Below are 24,679 nucleotides of genomic sequence, written 5' to 3' on the forward strand. Positions count from 1 at the left end.
AATCTATCTGTATGATAATCCAACTCTAACTTGAACTTCGCCTCTTATATTCGTCTGTTTACCGTTTCGAATGCGGAAAAAATATCGAAACCACTCGTATAATCACGATTCCTCCGATATTTGCCTTCAATTCAAAGTAAGCACGGATCTTTTTGTTTGTTTGTTTCTCTGCAGTGAGAGAGAGAGAGAGAGAGAGGAGAGCGAATCGGTCATGGAAGTTTGTTCTAATAGCACGCGATATGAGGTTGAAAAGAATGTTCCTAGACTTTCGGGAAGATGCACATGTTCCGAATTTCAGGAGTTGCGCATTATGTGGGAAGAAGGTTCTGTTTACTATTCTTACCAGTATCGATCGTGTCCCGATTCGTGAGAGAGTTCCCTTCCAGTGCCACGTTTTCCCTCAAGAGATTGTGACGTATCGAATAACAATAATATACAAGTCCTATTGGAAGACCATCGGGCTGAGTGTGGTTAGTCAGCTGCGGAAAACTTATCACCGAAAGCCGGAGTTTCTAGCGAATCACAATATCGATATTGATGTATTTTCATTGTTTGTTTCCTTAGCACAACACCACCTGTACACGCTACCTGTAATCTTTCATGGAAGGGAAATAAGCGGTGGTAGGGGAGTGTTGATGGAAGTTCTGCTGTTAGATATTTCTGTGATAGATGTCTTCTCTGGAGTTCAAAGTTTTGGCATCTTTTATGAATTGATCAATATTTTAGTTCCAAGTAAAATGTTCTGCTCGAAGCGTACATTTGCAATAATTTATAAGTCCAGATCTTTTTCCCAGTGTACACGTTCTGTTTAGATTTTTCCAAAAAATCGCCAATTATCCTCTCTGGATATGTACATAAAACAAAAAAAAAAAAAAAAAAAAATGTTCACCATCCGGTTAATAACTTTATGAACACTTAAGCTAAATATCGGATATTTTATTTTGTTAAGTGATACTTTGCACAAAATAGGCTCTGGAGACTTAAAACTGTTCTACAACCTAAAAAAAAAAAAAAAAACGAACAGCCAGCACAGAGTGGGATTTACAGGAAAGATTATCACCAAGCTATGATTAGACAAAGCATCTACTGAGTATTTCAAGGCTGTTGGTGTGCGAAAGATTAATGTTTTGTGAGGACTTTCTGGTATTCTAATAGGTGAATGGGCGGATGGTATTTAGGTTTTCAATGAAAAAAAAGGATGTAGGTTGGAAATATGAACGTTGAAGACTCCGGCGAATATTACTTCGCTATTGGAAGTTAAAATTTTAAGATTCAATATAAGAAAGTCAAAAAGTCCCAAGTGATTTGAGGAATTTGAGAGCGATACAGACAGAAAATGATTTCGATAGAATGAGACAAATGAAGTCTGAACCAAAGGAAGTCAAATAGAGAGAAGATTAGAAAACAGAGGGGGGGGGGGGTTATCTAAAGTACACTGAGAGCGAGCATATTCGGAAATAGCACTTTAAAACTGAAGTAATTAGTGTTAGTAATTGGAACAAATTAGATGAATGGGAGTTTGAAAGAGTGTAAATGAAAATGGGCTTAGAACGATCCCGTGTATTTTTTTCTCTAAGATTTGACATCATCATCGAGAACAGCTTTGGAGAAGTGGTTTCAAATTAGGGATGCGAAATGCTGGTGCGAGGGATTCGAGGGTGTTCAATTAAAATTGTATGAGGATGCCTTAAAGGTTTCATGAGACTTTCGGAGATAAATGTTAAGAATAATAGATTTAGGGAGTGCGACTGGTTCAATGAACTTCTAAATTGAAGAAGAACTATTGGAAAGATTCGTGTCTTAACGGAAAACTTCGGAGTATTCGAACTATGGTTGCGAAATTATCCTGGATTACTTTTGTTTCCTCTTCCTTACAAAACAACGATTTGCCAAGATCCAAACACAGTGTCCATAAAAGAATGACGCTAATACGAATATGTCCCTAAGTTATCTGGATAATACTACGATTCAAGTTTTATGAAGTAAAAAAGCATCTTCATCTTATTATTTTTAAGTCATTTGTACTTCACTTCCCAAAAAACTGAAGATCGATGCAGTCTTAGTAGTTTAAAAGTCCGTCTCAGTGTGTGCAACATAATACGAAGGCAAAATATTAAAGTTGATTTTGAACTGATGCCATGCAAGTTTTAATGCTGTCAAGGTTAAGTTGCATTGATAACAACAGAATAAGTTTTTATTGCACTCTTAGTCTGCACTTGGAAAGAAAACAGATACATGCCAGTGAAAGTCGTCACTGTCTAGACACAATAAACAAACAGCTTCAACATACATTTGTTAAAAAAGAAATAACGCTTAGGAAGAGAACTTAGAAAACAGAAACATTCCTCAATTGCTGTAAATACTCGTATATATAGCATCTCAATAAATAGTGGTAGAAGTAGCCGAGACCGTGAGGCATCTATCTATATACAGTATAATGTCTGTAAATTGCGTGTAAGATCTGTATTTTTTATTTAATTAATTTATCTTTTTCCCTGCTACTATCTATCTATTTACAGTGTCTTGCTATTTACTGGCTTAACTTAATTTTTGTTTTCGTTGTCTTCGTTAACCTTTGGCATTAATGCAGTGACAAGAAATGGTCTTTGAATTTTCATCAAACACCTCATTACGTCATGAAAAATAGAAAAAAAAATACATTATAATACAAATTAGTTGCTAAAGGATTTCAATAAGACGAGGCCTTTTTATTCCACTTTTCGTTAGATATAACCTTGACCGCGCATAACCAAAATTGCCAGTGCGTTCGACTTCTTTCCAGTAACTAATCCTTCGTCCTATTTGGTACCATGCGCTAGATAAAGGTTTCCACTGGAGTGTTTCCATGGTAACAGTTTAATTATCACGTTCATCTCGTCATTCTCTGTTACCAAGATCATAATAACCCCCTACAGAGATCACGTTAGTTAACCGTTTATTTCTGAAATATATTTTTTTTCTGTGCCCTTCGATAAAAAGAATTCCAACATATTAATGAGTGGCTGAATCTCAAAAATCACTATCGCTTCTTGAAAGAATTTAGGGGAGGACTGTATTACTCCAGAAGAAAAGATTAATTATTACAGTGGTACACTAAACAGCTACAAATGGTGGTTAATAACAGCACATGGTACGTGCTTGTCAACGTAAACCCTTCTTGGTTATAAATAGCTATGCAGGTGCGAGATCAAAATTTGACTTTTCTTTCTTTCTCGCTCTTCTATAAGCTGGTTGGATGTTCTTTCTTTTTCCCCACAATGAAAATTTAAGAATAACTGGTTTAGAAACTGATCTACGCTACCATTGAAGAGTTTCTTTCAAGCCATGAATCTTTCCAATGATTCTTCGACGTCTTATAATTCAGTGCACTGCCATTGAAGGAAGTGTGGTTGCGAGACCCTCCTGGATTACCTTTGTTTCCCCTTCACATACAAAACAACGATTTACTAAAATTCAAGCAGAGTTCCCATAAAAGGACGATGTTCACACAATAATTTCCTTGCAGCATCAGAATCATACTGATGTCTTCGGTTTTCACTTACCCGAAAACGGGAAGAATGATGCAGTCTTGGTTGTTGCATGCTTTCCTGATCTTTGATCTCGGTACTCCTTCTAACAAATATATTTCCTGTATGCCACGAAAAATATAATAAAAAACTCGGAAAAACAAAAAACAAATTTAGAAATCTAGAAATATGAAATGTAATTTGTGTTATCGCACTAAAACCAATCCTTATTTTATTAATTTATTATTTTTCAGTCCAATAGATCTGTACAATTAGCATCTATAGAGGTACGAGTTGAAAATAATTTGTATTTTTTTTTTCATTTCCAGAGATCGATCTTCTACGTGTGCTGAATGTGAGCGCAACCTTGCGAGGAGTTGGAGAAACTACTGGACCAGTACCTGGTCTGTCTGCATGGAGACTGCACGCGGGTTTTAATAACGTGCTTATTCCTGCGGATGTAGCTCAAGACTTTCTAGGAAATATCGGACAGGCAATCTCTTCCATGTTCATCTTTAGAGCGAACAAGAAAAGCATCGGGACTTTGTTCAGCATCCATCTGCCTGGTAAAACAACGCCTCTATTACGTGCTAGTCTCAACCCGCGAACAAACCAGTTTGTCTTGTCCTATGCACTCACAACCCCAGAGGACTCTGCTCTCGTTAGTGACTACAACGAGGACTCAGCTATTGTTTCTGAGGACGATGAAGCTGTAGATGACCATGTCACCTACGACAGCATCCATCATCTCAGGTTCGATCTGCCTGCCAGAGTTGTGCACGAGTGGACGTGGTTAGCTCTGACTGTGACGTCTGACGTTGCAGTGCTGTATGTCAACTGCATGGAGACCATGGAGGCAAGGATGGATGGAGCTGCCAAACTGCAGTTTCCTCCCGAATCGCTTATCTACTTTAGACAAGAACCAGGCGTCAAGAAGAGGTTATTAGTAAGTAAAAATATCGGTACTAACAATAAAAGTCACAGTTTAAAAGACCAGGTTTTGAACACAGCTATAATACCACTTGGGAAAAAAATAAATTTATTTATTGTCTACTGTATACATATAGGAGGGAAGTACACATTTGGTAAGCAAAACCCTTCGATATCCTTGGAGAGCCGTAAAAGTTTATTTTATATTGAGATGAAATCTGCATCATCAGCACTAAAGTTGCTATGAAAATGAATGGCCAATCCGAGAAGTCCAACCTCCAAAACCTGATTGCTCGATATGAAGGTTCGACAGTACTGGAGGAGGCAGTTATTCCCAGTGAACGTCTGTAGATCAATATAATTTCTATACAGGCAGCAACATCAACAATTCTATGCATAGTTTTCTATATAGGTTTTCACTTACACGAAAACTTTCACTTACGTTCTTTTGCATGCCTAAGTCAGCAAAAGAACCTTAACTAATCGCATGATTAGTGAGAGGAGACATTATTATGGGAATGGTTCCTAAGATATTGGTGAAAAATAGAAAGGAAGCGAATGGGTAGACAATATATGAGAAGAACAGGGCTTTCCGGGGATAACTTTTATTCTTATTGAATTCATAAAAGTTTGCGTTAAGCGACTGTGCAACCCTTAGCATTTGCCCACGGAGATATCTTTCTGCTACATACAACCTGTTCCTTTGGTGGCTAGCAGAGAGCCACCAGAAGTGTAGAAAGTGGCATCCTTACATTTCGGGCGATTTCGCTCTGAGATTGTTTTGTGAGGACTTGGTAATTTCAATCATGTGCTACTTTTGATAAGAAGTACTAAATCTCAACAGAATTGGTATTCAAACAAGCTGGTATTCAGATAAGTAAGTTGTTTGAGGGTAGGGTTATTGGAGTTGCAGAAGTCCATACTGAGCCTTTAAATAATTAAATAAAATTAATTAAATGTTGCCATTTAATATCCGTGATTTTGTGCTAATTACTGTCTAAATGATTGTGAAAGCTGAGCTTAGGGTTGAAAATAACCACGTTAGGATTCAGTTTATTTGTTTGTTTTTTATTTGGTTTTTAGGAGCATTAGCAACTAAGGCCATATTGCTCCGGGACATGCTGTGGTCATTCCTCGAACCCCGGTCTAATCAAGAAGCGTGTGCTATACACTGCTGCTCCTGCCCACCCGGCTACGGAGGCGCCTAGGGTTCAGTGGCATCATCATGCACCAATGAAATAGTAGACGCTACTGGTTTGAGAGGAAAAGTCATTGGGACTGATTTTGTTTCATTGAGACATGCCTAAGTTAGCGAATATGAGTGGCCACATTATTTGCAGATGGATACATTGCAGCCATAAAGAGATAAGCATTGTCGGGAACAATTTACAGATAACCCATGGCATCCACATGTTGCTTTGCTGGTATCAAGAGCCCAGCACACCACGTAAACACTCTCCCACCATTACACCTTCACTACCACCAGTCTCCGACACCTGACAGGTTGGGTTCACGAACTCATGCTGGTTTAGCCATAATGCGGTCCTCCCGTCAGCGTGAAATAACAGCAACTGAGATTCGTCAGACCCAGCAGCGTTTTTATAATCCCAACCATGTTCAATTCTAGTGTTCTCCGAATCCAAATATAGTCGGGCGAAATATTATCATAAATAAATCCACAAGAAAATAAATTACCTTTATGTTTTTTGCTGGAAATAGCTGGGACATTCCATGTATGACAAGGTACGATGAATTGTGCACTCTGAAATACCTCTTTGGTTTCTGCTGTCATACTGAGTTGTTACTTGACTGACTGACTGACCCATGGAAGCTGACATACCCAAGTCATGTTTGCCAACTTAGGCCTCTCGCGTTAACTAGCTGTTTCTATCACAGGATGGAGCCGTTGTCTGGATGTTATTCGGTTATCGGACGAATCTTTCTATCAGCAATGGGCCACACTTGTAGGTAGAAGGAAATTTCTATCAGCATGGCCCACACTTGTACGTAGAAGGAATTAGTTTTGTAGAGACGGAATACACTTAAACAAAGGTGGTGCAAAAGTTTTTGCCAGTATTATTGAGGATACCTTAAAGGTTCAGGGAAACTGCTAGTTAGGGGGGATGTGGGTAATACTGACACGCGTTTATCTGATAATATTGGTCAAAGTAACTCTTGCACATACCTCAAGAGTTCTTATCTGTTACCCCAACTGGACATATTATCTAGATGTTCTGGGGGCAGAAACGTTTCAAGTGAGCGGGTAGCTAATGCCAGGGAAGAGAGCCTAAAAAACTTCAAGGGTTGTGTTAGGGTTGTTAAATATACAAGAACAGTAAGTCTTAATTGTTTATATAGTAACGTTGGAAGTGTCGTCAACAAAATGAGCGAATTCGAACTGTTGGTTAAAACAAGTAACGCAGACATAATAAGACTTACGGAAATAGGGGATGATGAGTTTCAGTACGGCTTGTATAATGTATTTAGGAAGGATAGGGTAGATAGAAGGGGTGGTGTGGTAATGCTTCTTATCAGAAGCAGCCTGAGTGCGACGATAGCTTTCCCGGATTCAGACGTTTCACATGCTAGTATAGAATCTGTATGGTGTGAGATAGTTGGAAACAAAGGTATAATGCGAGTAGGAGTAATCTACATACCAGGGGATTGTGAAGATTATGACGAAAGCCTCTACATGCAAATGGATGGGCAAGTAAGCGTCAATGCCTTATTATGGGTGATTTCAATTTGCCTCTAATTGATTGGAGTAAATGGGAAGGAAACTCGACATGGGGAACAAAATTTTATTTTAAAATCAACTAGATGACTGTTATTTGTATCACCATGTCAGGGAAGTACTAGAGAAAAGAATATCCTAGACCTCATCATCACACATGAATCAGTTGACATAAGAGGGCTGACAGTAGAGAAACCAGAGCAGGAAGTGATCACAGAGTTCTACGGTGGATGATGAAGAGAGAGAGAGAGAGGTAGCAGTAGTAAAAGGCAAAGGAATGGGTTTTAATTTCAGAAAAGGAATTTATGATGCCCTAAGGTACTACACGGCCTCTATTAACTAGGTAGATATCGCGCAAAGAACGAATACAATTGAACTGTGGTATGCTTTTAAAACATTAATCACAGATGCCTTGAATGCGTATATACCATTAAAAAATACTCCACGAGGAGGGTTCCAAGTTGGATGAATAGTGAAGTTGCCACATTACTTGAGCAGAAAAGGTGGCATGGAAAGGTTACAGAGCAATAATAAGTACTGAAGCCTATAACAGCTAAAAGATTATCTGTAATAGAGCCACAGAAAAGGTTCGACAGGCAAAGGCAGTTTATGAGAAATCACTAGCAAACAGAGCAAAGAGCAAATAAGGAATTCTTCACATATATAAATGCCAAGAAGAGAAGGAGAAACCAGATCGGACCTTTACGTAAGGGAAAGGGGATAGTAATAAATACACCAGCTGCCGTTGCAGATGAACTCAACAGTTATTTTGCATCGATATTTACAAATGAAAAACAAACCTTTTGGGGAAATGGGAAATTGTGGGAGCGAAGTTGAAAAATATGTAATTAATGATATTGAAATTTCGGAAGATTATTTAATGAAAAAACTTTCGAGCCTACAGGCCAGTATGGCTGCTGGAGTTGATGCAATATACCCTATAATCTTAAGGGAGGCGGCAAGTGAGTGCATTGAACCATTGAGGCTAATTACGCGAGCATCACTAGATTCTGGGGAGATTCCCTTGGATTGGAAAAGTGCAAATGTATCTCCCATACATAAGGGTGGCTCTAAGAGTGAAGTGGGAAATTATCGACCTGTCAGTCTGACTCCAGTGTAGGGAAAATCATGGAGGCAATGATCAAGGGTGGAATTCAGGATCATTTGGATCGAATTGAAATTCTCAATGATACTCAGCATGGTTTTGTAAAGGGAAAATCATGTTTAACAAATCTGGTTCGCTATTTTGAAAGGGTCACTCACGAGCTGGATTTAGGGAATAATTTCGACATTGTTTATTTAGATTTCAACAAAGCTTTTGACTCAGTCCCACATGAGCGGTTGCTTTATAAGCTGGAACAGGTTGGAATCACTGGGAAAATCCTTAGATGGATAGAAGGATGGCTTCAGGGCAGGAGGCAGAGGGTTGTGATAAATGGCTATTCCTAAGATTGGGTTGATGTAAGAAGTGGGGTTCCCCAAGGATCAATATTAGGGCCACTGTTGTTTTTAATTTTCATAAACGACATCGATGAAGGGATAGAGGGCGTGATGTCTAAATTTGCAGATGATGTTAAAATTGGTAGAGTAGTTAATGACCACTGTCAAGCTGAGCTTCAAAGAGACCTAGATAGACTTCAGGAATGGTCAGAAAAATGGCAGCTATGCTTTAATCCAACAAAGTGTAAGGTATTGCACCTGGGAAACAGTAATCCCAAAATAACTTATTCACTTGGTGGAGTTCAACTAAACCCAGTACTGGAGGAAAGGAACTTGGGTGTTACGATACGGTCAGACATGAAATTCTCTGACCATTGTAAACAAGTTGCAAGGAAGGCCCATGGTGTCCTATCGATGATCTATCGAACTTTTGCAAATAGAGATAGGGACGTGATAATCCCATTATATAAGGCTTATGTTACACCACACTTGGAATACTGTGTTCAAGTATGGAGACCGCACCTAAAGAAAGACATCGAGCTTCTTGAAAGGGTGCAAAGAAGGGTAACTCGCCTGGTGAGATCGGCAAAAGGGCGTCCTTATGAAGAAAGACTTCGAATATGTGGGTTGCAGAGTTTGGAAACTAGACACCTTAGAGGAGATTTGATTGAGGTGTTTAAGGCTCTGAGAGGCATCAGTAAAATGAATGAGGACGAAATTTTCAAGATTATAAATGATGCTAGAACTAGGGGACATAAATTCAAGTTACGGGGGGAAATGTTTAGATTGGACTGCAGGAAGTTTTATTTTAGCCAGCGAGTTATAAACTACTAGAATAAGTTGCCTTCATGGGTGGTAGAGGCGGACAGTTTGGGGAAATTCAAAGGTCATCTGGATAGTACTTTCGAGTAAGGAAAGCGCATAGGATGATAGGTTTAATTTCCTTTTTTTTATTAATTATTATTATTTATTTATTTATTATTTTTTTATCATTGTTTTATTCGGGTTTTTTTTTTTTTTTTGGCTGGTGCAGCATAAGCCATAGGCTTTCTTGCACCATGCGGCCATTATTAATACTAATACTAATACTAATACTAATCTCAATATACTCTAGACTCGGATATTTTGCCCAGGAAACAAAAATCGACAACAGAACATACGCATTTTGCAGACATTATATACGGCGCAATATGACCTAAGTTTCTGACGTGCCAAAACCCTACAACAAGAACCAACCATTCCACATTTAAAGCCACTTAAATCTTTCTCTTGCCCTTTCTCGAATTGAATTGTACACATACAGCTTCCCTACATATCTACCCACTTACTTCTGTTACTGAAGGAGCGCTCCATTTCATGAAAAGGGTAGGCGTACCTAACAAAGAGGCAATTCAGCGTAATATTGAAACGCCATTTAGTTTGGTAGTAAGACTGACGGTGATGATATTTATGTTGTCTTCAGAGCTTGTAATAAGTTTGATGTTATTTGCCTAGTATACTTGTATAATAGGCTTGAAAATACCCCTCCGTGTGGGATACCTGCCCTGAGGAATCATTACAGTTTGAAAATGGAAGAAGGTTATCAAATTGTAGCAGTGTGCTTAATGATTTTGTAATAACTGAGAGCAAAGTGGAGGAGAAATTGTTGAAGTTAAACATAAGAAAGGCACCTGGGGTGGATGGGATCTATCCAGTTATATTAAAGGAGGCAGCAAAGGAAGTATGCAAACCCTTAGCCATAATTATGAGAGCATCCTTGGACTCAGGGGAGGTTCCCACGGACTGGAGATGTGTGCAAATGTATCCCCAATTCACAAAGGGGGATCGAAGGGTGACACGAGTAATTACAGACCAGTTAGTTTAACTTCTGTTCCGGGTAAAATAATGGAGTCACTGGTTAAAGATGCATTGCAGGATCATCTAGACAAGACTGCAGCAATAATTCAGACACAGCATGGGTTTGTTAAGGGAAAGTCTTGTCTGACAAATTTGATTGGTTATTATGATGTGGTCACAAAGGAACTGGATGCAAAAAATAATTTTGATATCATATACTTGGATTTCAGGAAAGCTTTTGACACTGTTGCGCATGGAAGACTACTGTACAAATTGGAGCAGAATGGTATTAAGGGTAAGTTGCTACAATGGATAAAAGGATGGTTAAGTGGGAGAAGACAGAGGGTGGTAATCAATGGGTGCTGCTCTTCGTGGACTAATGTTATTAGTGGAGTCTCACAGGGTTCGGTGTTGGGTCCACTGTTGTTTTGTATATTTATCAATGATATTGATGAAGGTATATCAGGCTTAATGTCGAAGTTTGCAGATGACACAAAGGTTGGCGGGGTTGTTAATGACAGTAATGGCAGTGTGCTACTGCAACATGATCTAGATAATTTGGGCAGATGGGCTAAGAAGTGGCAACTGAAGTTCAACCTTGACAAATGCAAAGTACTGCATATGGGTAGAAGTAACCCCAGAGAAACGTACCAACTGTGTGGCACTACACTTAAGGTGGTAGAAAATGAAAAAGACCTGGGAGTAATTGTGCAGTCAGATATGAAGTTTTCTGAGCAGTGCAGACAGGCTGCTAGGGCGGGTCATGGGGTTTTGTCAATGATATATAGGAATTTTGCTAGCAGAGAAAAGGAGGTGATTGTCCCTCTGTATAAGGCAATGGTCAGGCCACGCCTTGAGTACTGCGTACAGGTCTGGAGGCCTCATTTTAGGAAGGATGTAGATTTGCTTGAGCGTGTACAGAGAAGAGCAACACGATTGGTGAGGGGAATGAAGGGATCCTCTTACCAAGAGAGGCTTAAGTTCTGCAAATTGCAGTGGCTGGAGACTAGGCACCTGCGCGGTGATCTGATTGAGGTCTATAAGGCCTTGAATGGGTTGAGCACGCTGAATTCTGATGGGATCCTCCCACTTGTTCAGAATACGAACCTACGGGGACATAAGTTCAAATTAAGAAAGGATAGATGTAGAATAGATGTGCGGAAATTTGCCTTTAGCCAGCAGGTGGTTAATTGCTGGAACAAACTTCCATCTGTCGTTGTGGAAGTTGATAGGTTAAATAAATTTAAGGAGGAACTGGACAGGCAATTGGAGGGTATGGTGTGATTTTTTTTTTTTTTTTTTTGGCTGATGCTGCATAAGCTCCTACACTTGCTTTCTTGCATCAAGTGCCACTACTACGACTACTACTACTACTACTACTACTAATGTGGCATGTGAGAGTTTGACTTCTCTAATTTAGGATAGTCCCTTAGAGAGCAGAGAGTGCAAAAATAAGATGCAAGCATGTTTATATATTTCCGGAACATGCAAGTATGTTCTGAAATGCGGAAGCGTTCCTGAGGATTACTCAGAAGAACTACTGGGACGGTAGGAGGATTGCTGAGATCAAAGTAAAAAGCAGATTTGAGGTCTAAATGGATAACAGCAGTTTCGGCATTGTCTTGGAATTCATTGAGAACTGCAGTCGTAATTGAGAGCAGGTTCATCGTAGGACAACGATTTTCTTTTGTTTAATGGATTAGAGAAGTCCTGTTTGCAAGTGGATAATAAGAACTGGATTATAATCCAGTTTAAGTGAAGAGTATATCTACACTTTGTTTTCGCACTGACACGAAAAATTTAGCTCATGTTCAACTACTTTGCTGATTTCAATATCGGCGGTTTAGGCTTGAGACTTGAGGTGTAAAAACTCTTCTTTCTTTTGAGGCTCTGGCCACAGGTTTAAGATTTGCTGAAGCTGATGTTTCATCAACTTCATCATTTGATGAAGTTGAAATTACTGCTGCAGTTGTTATTGGTTTTGTTGTAGGATTTTAAGGGCATCAACGACTAAGGCCATATTGCTCTGTGTATACCGTCTGTAAATTGCGTGTGTTCTGTGGTCGATTTTCTGTTTTCTGGACGAAAAACTCGAGTTTCCGGAAGAAAGAACCATGCTACCCTCGCCTGAAACTGACTAACTCAATGGCTACAATTATCTGTTTCGCTTTTAGTATTAATTGCTGGAGCTACCAGGGGAGACTGGATCTCATTTCAGGAAGAGATGAATGATGTAGATGAAGCTGAAATAATAACTAAAACTTGTAATCTGAACTACAGATTGCAAGTTTTAGTTGTTAGTTCAAAATGTTTATTACAGAAACGTGGAGGTGCGTCATTTTTAAATGTAACCACCTCCCACTTCTGCACATTAATTCCATCTATTGGAAAGATTTCTGGTTCTTTGAGAAAATAAAGTGTTTGGTAAAAAGCATAGGAAATTATGTACTACATTTTGAACTTGCATCTCCAATCTACATTTTTAAGTGATCTGTTCATGCAAAAAATCAGGATGTGGGAGGTCAGGACTAGATGATAAATGTGATAGGATCTTGAACTTCTGAATGCATTCAGTGCTAGCAACGTAGGAACGAGCATTGTACTGCTGTCAGGACTTTATTAGTTTTGCTGCTTCCATCCATCCGCTATATTGGAGCCATCATTTTTGAACGGTTCAAGTCCTTGGAAATGGACGGTCACTCTTTGGTAAGGGAGAAGGTATGAGTGGTAGTATTTTTATTTATTTAATTATTTATATACTTATTTAGCAGATCGAGAAAAAGTTCGCTTCCTTGCGTCATTTGACAATCATAATACTAACACATGAATTAATTAATACATTAAAAATAAATAAATAAATAAAATTCACCCATTCATTTCCGAGAGAACATTATTCAGTTATGTTAAAAAGAAAGTAGAGTTTATTTATACTGGATTAGACATCCACTGACCACGAATTCTTTCAGAACAGAAAAAACAAAGAACGGCATTTTTGATAAATGCTCTTCTCTCTTTTTTCCATTCTTCTTCCCATTAATACATTATTTATACTTCTATTATCTCCATTCCGAGTCTTTGGGATTCATGCACTAACACTGCTGAGGAAACACCCAAAATGTTTATTGTGTGTTTAATTCATCTCCTGCCTTTCATCCATCACACTTACCAGTCCGGTGAAAATCAAATATCTGTATTCAATGTTGCTCTAACGTCATTCTCGTTCCTGCAGAAGCCTAAACACCTCTTCCCCACCTCCCCCTTCTGTCAAAAATAGTTTTATTTTTGTGGTATATCGTGGTCAACACTTGGTGGAAATTAATCCTGCCTGGAAAATCACTAGCTCAGCTTCTGCATCGTTTTGATTTACATGAGCTCACCAGCTGGCTAAAGAAGGAAATTTATCCATCTCACGCTGACGAAGCCCTTTTTCTTTTCTTTTTTTTAAGTGAATGCATTAAAAGCATCGGTTGGTTGCTTGGGTCGGTATCCATGCATTGAATACAAAGTCTTCTACACTCACCCTTCCTTGTCCCGATGGAAATCATCGACAGTCTCAAACCGTCACTGGCATTAAGGGTTCTCTCGCAAGCGTTGTGTTAAACTTTGCGCATACGTGAAATGAATGATGGGTTTAGATTTTTAGTCGCCGGAGATTCCCCTAATGTGCTGTTTATATCAGAAAATGCGATTTGAAACCTATTTATACACGAACGGTCGGGAGAGACACTCTAAGGAGGAAAGTAGGCGATATCCTCTTAACTATAGTATCGTTGTTTGGTTAATCGAAGAGATTTCGTGCACACGATTGAAACTGCCATCAAATTATACACTTGGCACTCATTTACATGACAAATGCGGTACCTTATCGGAGCTGTTTCTAATCATTGGCAGGCCGAATGTTTTTTTTTTCTTTTTCTGTACCTCCTATTTTCGAAAAGAAGGGCAGGAAGAGATGTCATGTACATATATTAACTAATGGCACCATCTTTGCAAGTCAGATAAGACTTGCAACAAAATACCACTCACGAGAGCACGAAATTTTGGAAACAGAATAAAATTCTTCAAAGTTTCTTTCGTGACTCTACCAGGCAGGTGCCTGAACTCATAATCAATATTTCAATGTCTTTTCCATCATGGAGAAAATAGATACGCATAAGTATGAGACATTATTAGGAATTTCGACGAATATAAGAAACTTAGATCTGTAAAAGAGAATACAGTACATACTTATTGAGTCATTTTTGGATTGAGCTGAGCTTTTCTGTGTGCAAAATGGTCCAGAAAATCATTGTAAAACTTTCTTTCGTGGATCTAAACGAAAAATGTCTACTGAATGTTCAACGATTTCCAAACATTGTTCAAATGATAGTTCGAGAAATAGGTAGTATATTTATATGTAAAATATAAATATTTGTGTTAATATAGTTTAATTTATAATATTCAATATATAGGGTAATACAAAAGTTGTAGAATACTTTTCAAACTGTTTAACTTTAATTCTTTTTTCCTGAATACTTCAAAGTTACATTTAGAATGTTTCAGTTTTCTTATCGATCACTAGGGAGCGTTGTAATAGTAGCGAAAATTAAAACACCTATTTTTACAGGTCTGTTTTTGACTTTAAGGAACAAATTGCGATGTAAAGTTACAATATATTACTGTAACAATTCTCCAATCAGATATTTTGTGCTTCAGCAATAGCATACCGTTCTTCTGACCAGTTGTTGTTTGAAACACGCGAAGAAAAGTGGCAACCAAGCGTTGATGATGAAAGAGCTGAAAGACCGAGTAAGGCACTTGTTTGTAGTACGTGGAAATCAACTTATTGCTCTTGTTGAGATTTTGGAGTACACTGAGGCCATCATTGATACAAAAAAATTGTTTGTGCAGAGACCTTCTCGAAATGTGAAGACAAAGACCTTATTCAGGTATCCTTTTTAGTAATGCGTATGAGTAATACAGTTAAGAGACACTTCAAGGTTTTCAGACTCTGAGAACCCGCACGTAATTGAGGGGAACTTCATGACCGTGATAAAGTTAATCTATTTTATGCATTGAGTAGAACCAAACTTTCGGCTTGTTCATTCCTTTTTGTTGAAAACAACGTTACATGCGCTACATATCTTGGTATATTGGAATTTTCTGTTTCCTCAAATTCAAGAGGACTTAGGACTTTGTCGCTTTTCCCTCTTTGCGTTTAACCCACTACTCGGAACAATCTACTTCACTCAGAAATCAGAATTAAAAGAAGCTGTTTCTAGTTTCACAGGTGAAATGTGTGCCGCATGTTAAGATGGAAGCCTGGAAGCGACCTCATCGTTCGTGGCACCAGTTTGATTTTTGGGGGTTGTAAAATGAATGATATCAGCAGGAACGGTTTTCGTTGCAACGAGGCTCTTAAAGGTCACCCGTCAGTTGAAGCAGCTCTGGTGCTGCATCACTGACGAGTGTCACAATAGAGATGCAATAATTATATTAAAGGACATTTAAGTTTAAGGTACCGAATACTGCAGGCCTATTTAATTTTGCTTTGACAATAAAATAAATTAATAAAATTAATTTTTAAAAGTTTTAGCTACTTTTAATTTAATTTCTGCATCTTCTCCGTTTTTCGATCTGTCGAACCCAGAGTTATATGAAGAACAAACCCTTGTCCTTCTCTTCCCAATACTGACTAACTCCACCGCAGTCAGTAAAGCCCTTTATAAGTTCCAGGAAATCGAAGAAAAATCTTATCTTTCCAAAAAAAGTGTTTTTTAACATTGATATTAGTTTAAAAAGCTGCAATTTATTTATTTATTAATTAAAATATATAAAGAATTTTAGTACGTATGCATCGTTTGAGTACAAATATGGATCGTTTGAGTACAAATATGGATCGTTATGTGAATTAAAAAGTGGGGAACAGGAACAAAGTTTCACGTTGATATAGCTGTTTGTAAATCTTTAAGGTCAAAAAGCTGCTTGCTGCCCGTTTAATTTTCTAAGGCATTGTACACGGATCTTTCATTATCCTGATGACTGACTGCCCAACAAAGGAATCGTAATCACTTAGATTTCATTTTTAATTCTATACCTATAATAACAGATGCAACTCCAGAGACAAAGTGTGAACTGCAATCTTTCTGATAACACCAAAACTTAACATCTCACCTCTCGCAAGTCGAAGCTGTCGCTGTATACACAGGTCCTTAATGACATGCTAGCACACTAGTACAGTGATGCTCACATGTATCCTCTGCATGATAAGGGTTACCATGGTCGAGTAGCTGTTCACAAGCCACTAATCATTCCCACTAATGCCAGACGCCCCCAAGCTTGGTGTAAGGCCCACCGTTCTTGGACCGTAGACCAATGGTAAGTTGCACTTTGGAGTGACGACTCACTGCACTCTGGCACGACTAACGGTCGTGCCTGAGTGCGGCGGATACCTGGAGGAAGCTATCTGCCCAACTGAATCGTCCCGAAATGAAGTTTAGTGGAGGTAGCTCGATGGTCTGGAGCTGCTTTTCATGGTTTTGGCTGGACCATTGGCCGTTTTGGATAAAACCACGAATGCTGAGGTCTAGGCGTTTTAGAAAATGATTCGTTACTTACGATGTGAGAGCATGTCGAGCAAGGCCCATGTCATTCTGCTCGGGTTGTGACGGACTGGTTTGAGGACATGAGCGTTGAAAAGTTCGTCCCAGAGCGCTGACCTGAACCCCATAGAGAACTTCTGGGATAAGTCGGATCATTGGGTGTGGTTGATGAATGACTGCCCAAAAAACAAAAAAAAAAAAAAAAAAAAAAAAAACCACGCTGAAGTGATTCCCGCTTTGAAGCCGGAATGGGGAAATTATCGGAGAACATTTACAAAAAAGTGGTAGTGTTCCATGGAGATTAGAGATTGACACAATGGCTGAAGGTTTCAGCACAATTTATTTGTTTTCCGGTAAATAAAGGTTATTTATAGATATGCAGGTGTCCAGATATTGATTGTGTGGTATATATTTACTAGTAACTCATTTTTATAATTTGATCATATCGATCCACCCAAAATCGCTCCATGGTGTACTGGTTGACTGCAATCGACGTCTTTTTCATCCCTTCAATTTAATTATGGAGAAAAGATTTAATATTACTGTCAAATACTCGCAGGACTATTTCGTCCACAACATCCGGAACTCTTGTGAATGAAAACTCCTGAAGAGGCCTTTTAAAAACAGTCTTTCCATCAGACCTGATATCATGTCACTGCGTTGGTGCGAGGAAAATGTTGAGACAGCATATTTCCCTCCCCTCCAATTCGTCATGATAACTTCAGTGTAACAGCAGTCTATATATGCTGAGTAGCCTTTTAATTAGGTACGCCTACCCTTTTTATGAAATGGAGCTCTTCTTCAGTAACAGTATCCTGGTTCGCAATCATGCGATACAAAGCAGCAGGTTGACAGATACATAAGGATGCTGTATGTCTGGAAATTTGTGAAAGAAAAAATATTTAGTTGGCTTTGAATGTGACATAGTAGTCGACGCTAGGCGTACCAGTAGAAGTATCTTGGAAACTGCAACCTTATTGGGGTTTCGCGTAAGACTGTGTTTTGGATGGGTTAAGATTGGTCCGATAACCAGATAACATCCAACCACCGGCGAGCCGTGATTGGAAACAACTCGTTGATGCCAGAGGAAGTTGGTAAGCTTCTACAGGGTAAGAGAAAGCTACAGAAATCATATAACAACCCAGAACAACGGTAGTTACCAAATTGGCATTTCAGAATGCACAACGTTTTCGTATCTTGTCACAGAAGGGATATCGCAAGTAACAAAATTGGAAAAACGTTCACTAGTCCTATGGATCCCGCTTTCTGATATTTCACGCTGATTGGAGACCAGAATACGGCGAAAACAGCACCATTCATGATTGATTGGTTGGTTGGTTGGTTGCTTACTTGCTTGAGTAGTCGGTTGTTGTATGGTTTTAGGGGTATTAGCAACTTAGGCCATATTGCGCCGTACATAACATGGCTATAAATTGAGTGTGTTCTGCGGTCGATTTGCTGTTAGCTGGACGAAATATCCGAGTTTCCAGGAGCAAAAACCCATGTCACCCTTCTTTGAGACCGACTAACTCAGCCACATTGTGAAAAAGACTCATAAAAATTCCTTGCGTCATTGATAGGATTCGAATCAGGTCTTTTTCATCCGGTGTGAAGAAGACGGTGATTATACCAACTGGTCCATGAATTCGTGCTACCCACGAGAGCACGAATTCATGGACCCTTCTTGCAAGGTGTCAACAATGCAGATTAGTAGTGGCGATGTTATGATTTGGAGGATCTTTTGATATGCGCCTTAGGCCCATTGATACTAGTGGAGCAACATTTGAATGCCACAGGTTATCTCCATCTGCGAATGGATTCTTCGAACAGGATAATGCGCCATGTCACAAGGCCAAAATTGTATAGAATTGGTTCCAGAACGTGAGTTAATTAAGCCTACTTCAGTGGTGTCCCAGTTATCGTATCCTAATTCAATCTTGCACCTGTTTAGTGAGGTGCAACAGAGTTCTGTAACCATCAAATTTGAAACAACTGTAGCAAGAAATTGAGTCAACTAGCATCTCTGTGGCACGATTTGGCCACTTTGGCGAGTTCGTGCCACAACGAATCCAGGCCACACTTTATTGGGTGGGTGTACCTAATAAACTGGCCACTGATTGTACGTGCTTCATCATCATCCTTCATCTGTCGATGTAGTCTATGCAAATAGGTACTGTATTATGGGTATTATATTATTAAGAAATTACAAGTATACTTGTAATTTATTTTAAATCAGTGTCGATTCCATTTCAAAATTCTGTTTGTACGCTACACAAGAGTTTAAGAACTTATGTCATACGAGCTATCACAAGCCGCAACTGAGTAATATAGGTTATATTTGTTTAATTACTCAAGAGTATTATTGTATAAGATTTTATCATTAATTCAAATTAAATGATCACGCGTAACTAATAGGGGAGACTGACATTTTTTTTTTTCAAATAGAAATATTAATTCCAAAACGAATGAAAACAAAGTTGTAAGTATAGATATAAAAAGTACTGTATATTGTTTCCTTTACGCAATCTATTATACATGAAATTCGAATATTATTATTAATTAAAAATAGCAGAAATACAGATAATTTATCGATTATCTTATTTGCCTCCAGCCACTAGGAAAAAATTATCAACCCTGGGGTAAATAGGATATCTAATTAAACGAGGCATTTTCTACAATTTTCGATAATTGGATTGTTCTGTCTGAAAATCACTCTGCTCGGAATTTGTGATGTTCCTAGATTTATTATCAAGATTCTTTTTTCTTGTTTTCTTTTAATTAAAGCAATAATTCCGGGAGGTTATTTTTTGTGATATTAGATTTCCTTTTTCTTGATGGTTGCTGCTTGAAAGAAGTTAAGAGCTTTTTCCTCTAACTTTTTAGGTGTAGAACGTCTTCGTGGATTTATTAGCTGACAATTTATTAGGCGCACTTAAGGCATCATTTAGGTAGGACAACTTATCGAGGTCACCACACGATATTTTGATTTAGTTTCAGGCCCCTATAGGTGTGACTTGGAATTGCGTTTCAATTCAGAGGATATATTCATAATAACCGAAAAATTTAACATCATTGCCAACTGCTGCAGCTTTGTCCCAAAAGCTTTTCGGAACATTCCTGAAAATACGAGTTTGTTTATACTTTTACGCCGATTCGAACGTTACCAAGAAGTTTTGCGTTGGTTAAAATTTATTTTGGTGACTTTGAATATACACATATCAAGAGGTTGGAGGCCTACCATCCGGGCTAAGGATTACTTTGTCGTGTGCCCTGTTGTTTATTAAAATGATTCAGCCAGACAATGTACGTTTCTTCATTAACTGAGAAAGTTTCTTTCATGAAAACTTCTGCAGTAATTGGCTTCGCAATGTCATTGTTCGTCTCTTTTATAAATATTAGAAATGGCAGTATTAGGATCCAATTGCATTGACACATGCGATAACTATCACATTTTCTCTCCTCTTTAGGGATAGAAGTACAACTTCAGCTTGCCTTTTTGTGCCACAATCTTTGTAGGTATCTTCTTCATCGGCAGATCGGTTTTGTCCATTAGTTCATTAAAAACTCTTGGACTTTCTCTGAATCAATACTATTGGCTCCCACTCTGTATAGTTCTTCTGCTTTTCTGACTGACAGTTCTGATTGATGTTTCATAAATCGGCTAAACCAATCGTCAAATAAACTAAGCTTGTTCCTGAGAATTGTTAAATTTATTAATAAGACCATAGTCAGTTGCATAACGATATGCATATCGTTATGCAATTAACGTTATTATCGCTATTACGAATGCTTTTTTTCGATAGATGGATTAAACATTCCCCAAAGTTTGTTTTATGCTTTAGTTAAGTACCATTTTGCATCCAGGGTTGCTTTATTATTTAATTATCTGCTACAGAAGTTCTCTAATGAGTACTTGTTGTTGGAATTTAGGCACATCATCGACTCAGACCATATTGAGTCGTATATATTATGTTGGTAAATTGCGCATGTTCTATGGTCGATTGGCTGTTTGCTGGAGGAAAAACCTTTCTGGGAGATAAAACAATGCTACCCTCGCCTGAGAAGGGCTAACTCAGCCATGTTATTAAAAAGTTCATAAAATTCCTTGCGTCATTGATGGAATTAGAACTCAGGTCTTTTCCACCTGGTGTGGGGAGGATGGTGCTTATATCAACTGCGTTACTTCTAAAGAGAAGGTGCAAAGAATTCTTCAAGTTTCAGCCGATTGACGGAAAGAACATAAACCTTCTTTAATCTCACATATGGTCAGGCTCAAACAAGTATGAAATTGGAAGATGTAAAAAATCGGAAGGAATAGTCGTTGTTCTTATATCAGAAAATTTTTTAAATATAATTCAGTATTAAGTTTAATCTGCAAATAAAACCCGAAAGTTAGACCAAATTGAATTAGAATTTAAATTTTAAATTTTGTTTTACTAATATGATATAAAATAAAGGGACAAACAACGTTAGTAGAATTAAGCTAATTCTCCAGTTGTGTTAATAGTTAATGAATGCATTAATAAATTTTAAAAGATAAACTAAAATATCTTAAATATAAAAACATAGTACTTATTTTGCACGTGTTTCGCAAGACCAAAAATGTCTTCTTCTTCAGTCTGTTACTTCCAAAGAGATACCTCACATGACTCAATATATTTAGTAGGCTTGGGGTTATAACCACACCATCATACGACAAGAACAACAAAATAACAAATTTATTTTGGCCTACTGTGGAAAAGTACCAATTTTGATCCAAATCGCCCTGTGATCCGATCACCTCGAGCTACCCTAAAGAAAAAATAGCTGAAAAAATAGTTACCTTGATAGTTTACATTTTAACTTTGCAGATACACTTACATCTACTAGAATATATCGCGTTAGCCTATATGCAGAATGCGCCTATTGCTTTACCATGTCTGTCCGCATTTAAGAACTCGGCTTCTAATGAATGGATTTTCATGAAATTTTATATTTGGATCTTTTAAGGAGATTTGTCAAGCTATTCCAAATTTTATTAAAATCAGATCAATAGAAATCTGGTAATTATTATTTCTTTTCCGTCCTCACTTATGAAATAACTCGATTCCCAACGGATGGATGTTCATGAAATTTTGAATTTGACTCTATTAGAACGATTTGTAGAGATTTCCCAAGTTTTATTAAAATCGGACCATTATAAATCCGGCAATTATTATTTATTTTTTTCACAGATAATCCCATAGGCTATCCATATACTATACCTGTAGCTGAGGAAATAGATATTATGTTTGTTGCCATGCGCTGCTTGAATAAATGAATGGACAATGGTGGTGGATGGGCAGGAACAATAAAAGTTGTCGCTTTTTGCTATTTTATTTTTATTTAAATCATGAATTATTACTATTTGCTAACGCCCCTCAAATATAACACACTATATTAACTAACTTGAATTTCACTTGGCTTGATAGGTCTTTTCTAGACCTATTGTAATAATTCAAAAAATAGTTCATGAAATACAAAAATCCAAATCGCAAACAGATGCTAAAATTATGAGAAATGCAGTATATATTAGTAAACATGTTGGTATAAATACAGCATCTATTTCCAGATAGGATATGTGTTTGTAAGAAACTCTTGTTTAAGTAGAATATCAGCCTCCACATCCCCGACTCCATTGACTGGTGTAAACAACATCCTGCAGTTACTAAACATCCGGTTCATTAAATTGCTTTATTCGGAAAATCATCGAGAGAGTCATCCATGTGTCAGCCTTGAGCTATGAGCCACTGCTTAGCTCTTCAATTCCCAAGTTTCCGTAGTGGTCTACTTCGTAGGACAGCTACAACGGGAGGTGGTTTAACAAGATTCTTTCGCTGTTCTGCGTCCCTTCTAATCCCTTTAAAGATCACCAGAATCAATGAAACGTGTATCTGAGACTACTGATAAGCAACGACTAGTGTATCTTCATCATCTGTTTCAGTGTGCTTCAGAGAGAAAGAGAGCCAACGGGCACTTTACTGTGTACAGCACAAGTGACCACAGACAACGTTCGTCTTCCAGTCACGACCTGAGGGTTGTGCTCGTTTGGGAGAAAAAAAAAAAGACTCGAACAGATGAAAGACTCTCCAGGCGTTTATAGCAGTGCTCGCCTGATTGTCTGAATGAATCCTAATTCTGAACATAATAAATGGCATTACAATGGCTGAAGCATCCATCCCTGAATGTCTGGAGGGCTTGGAAGGACGATAGCTTTCATTAGAGAACAATTAAACAAATTTTGGCTTCACTGATTAATGGTAGCCAACAACTAGTGGTACGGATTAAGTTTATATAAGCTGTTTCTTACTGTTTTTATCCTTACTTCCTCTCCTTCATAAGCATATTCATATTCAACATAGTTTCAGATCATATTCGAAACTCCGAAACACTGGATTAGTGACACGATGAAATAATAAACTTATGGGTCATATATACTATCATCTCAAAAGTATTGGTTTACCCTTTGAAGGTTGGGCTTAAGTTGCTTATAATTTGTGCTTTGACAATTAAGGCCACGAGATTACAGTATATCGTATGCGCACACAACCATCCAGAAGTCCGTAAGATTCTTTCCATTCATAAGGATTGGAACCCAAGTTTTTGTCCATAGTATGTGGAAGAATAATGATTGTAATTACTGTGCTAGCATTTGGGGACAGTGCCACCATTTGAGGAAGAAGATACGAGTAAAATTATTTGGTTGCATAGAATGCAGCGTTCAATTCCAAATTATTTTAGACAGTGACTACAAGCGTTAATGCAATATTATGGTGTATGACAAAGAATCTTGTCATTCTGTTCCGATAACTGTCATCCGGTTCAAAGAGAAGAACCAGTCCAGACTAACTAGTCCCGCTTTCCCTATGACTCTAAATGTGCCTTTCGCTAGTCGGTTTTTTGGATGTCTGCTATTATTCAAATCGACAGACTCAAATCAAAATTCTATCCATGGCATTCTTAAAAAAGAAGAATAACAAGGTGAGGGATAGGAATCCCATTTTCCATTTGGTAATACCATATAAGATTCAAAATACTGAACGGAGGTAAATGCTGTGACTGATTCCAAGAATGGGTTGATACTTATTATAAACAAGATTTAATAAGGCTGTTATTTTAATAGGATTTTAATGAATGATTGAGGAAATTGCAGATGTAAATTTAATAGTTTTTTTTTTTAATGAGCGTAGAACTAATTCATCTACTGTTCAAAGTATAACAAGCAAAAATTTCAGAGGAAAAGTATCGATTACGATACTTTTCCTCTTTAATAACCGCAAATCTTTGTCTTGAGGCTGTTAATGAGTAGAGTACAAGCCGCATTAGTTCACTTTCTCTATTCCCCTCTTTCGATCCCTCCCACCACACACATACACGCTGTTCGATTCCAGGTTCCTAAAATAATATTCTCTTGGCCATTATAGAGCCATTAGATTACGGACAATGTTAATTGCGATATAATGTTCTCATTAAATCTCTGTTTGAATGAAAGTCATTAAAACTTCATTAAGTTTTTAATTAGAGTGAAAACATATTAAAATGGCGGATTCTTCTATTCCTCCTTCTTTTTTCTTTTAATACATTAAGCGTTTAAAATTTTATAAAGTCCGTCCTAAGCGACTTCATTCTCTGTG

General features: G+C 37.9%; 1 protein-coding gene across 3 annotated transcripts in view; it reads left to right on the forward strand.

Annotated features, from left to right (window-relative positions):
- The window catches only part of LOC150080448 (kielin/chordin-like protein), a 1,054,752-nt gene that overhangs the window by 16,048 nt on the left and 1,014,025 nt on the right, over window positions 1-24,679 (forward strand). For all 3 annotated transcript variants that reach the window (XR_016547392.1, XM_090381408.1, XM_090381409.1), the window contains exon 2: window positions 3,836-4,452. Coding sequence is in view for 2 of the 3 variants with exons in the window: in XM_090381408.1 (XP_090237534.1) it covers window positions 3,836-4,452 (617 nt within the window). In the remaining variant the exon portion in view is untranslated. The remainder of the gene's footprint in view (window positions 1-3,835; window positions 4,453-24,679) is intronic.

The sequence above is a fragment of the Mastigoproctus giganteus genome, chromosome 9 (genome assembly GCF_048544385.1).
Source record: "Mastigoproctus giganteus isolate SK-2022 chromosome 9, ASM4854438v1, whole genome shotgun sequence".
Classification (NCBI taxonomy): domain Eukaryota; kingdom Metazoa; phylum Arthropoda; class Arachnida; order Uropygi; family Thelyphonidae; genus Mastigoproctus; species Mastigoproctus giganteus.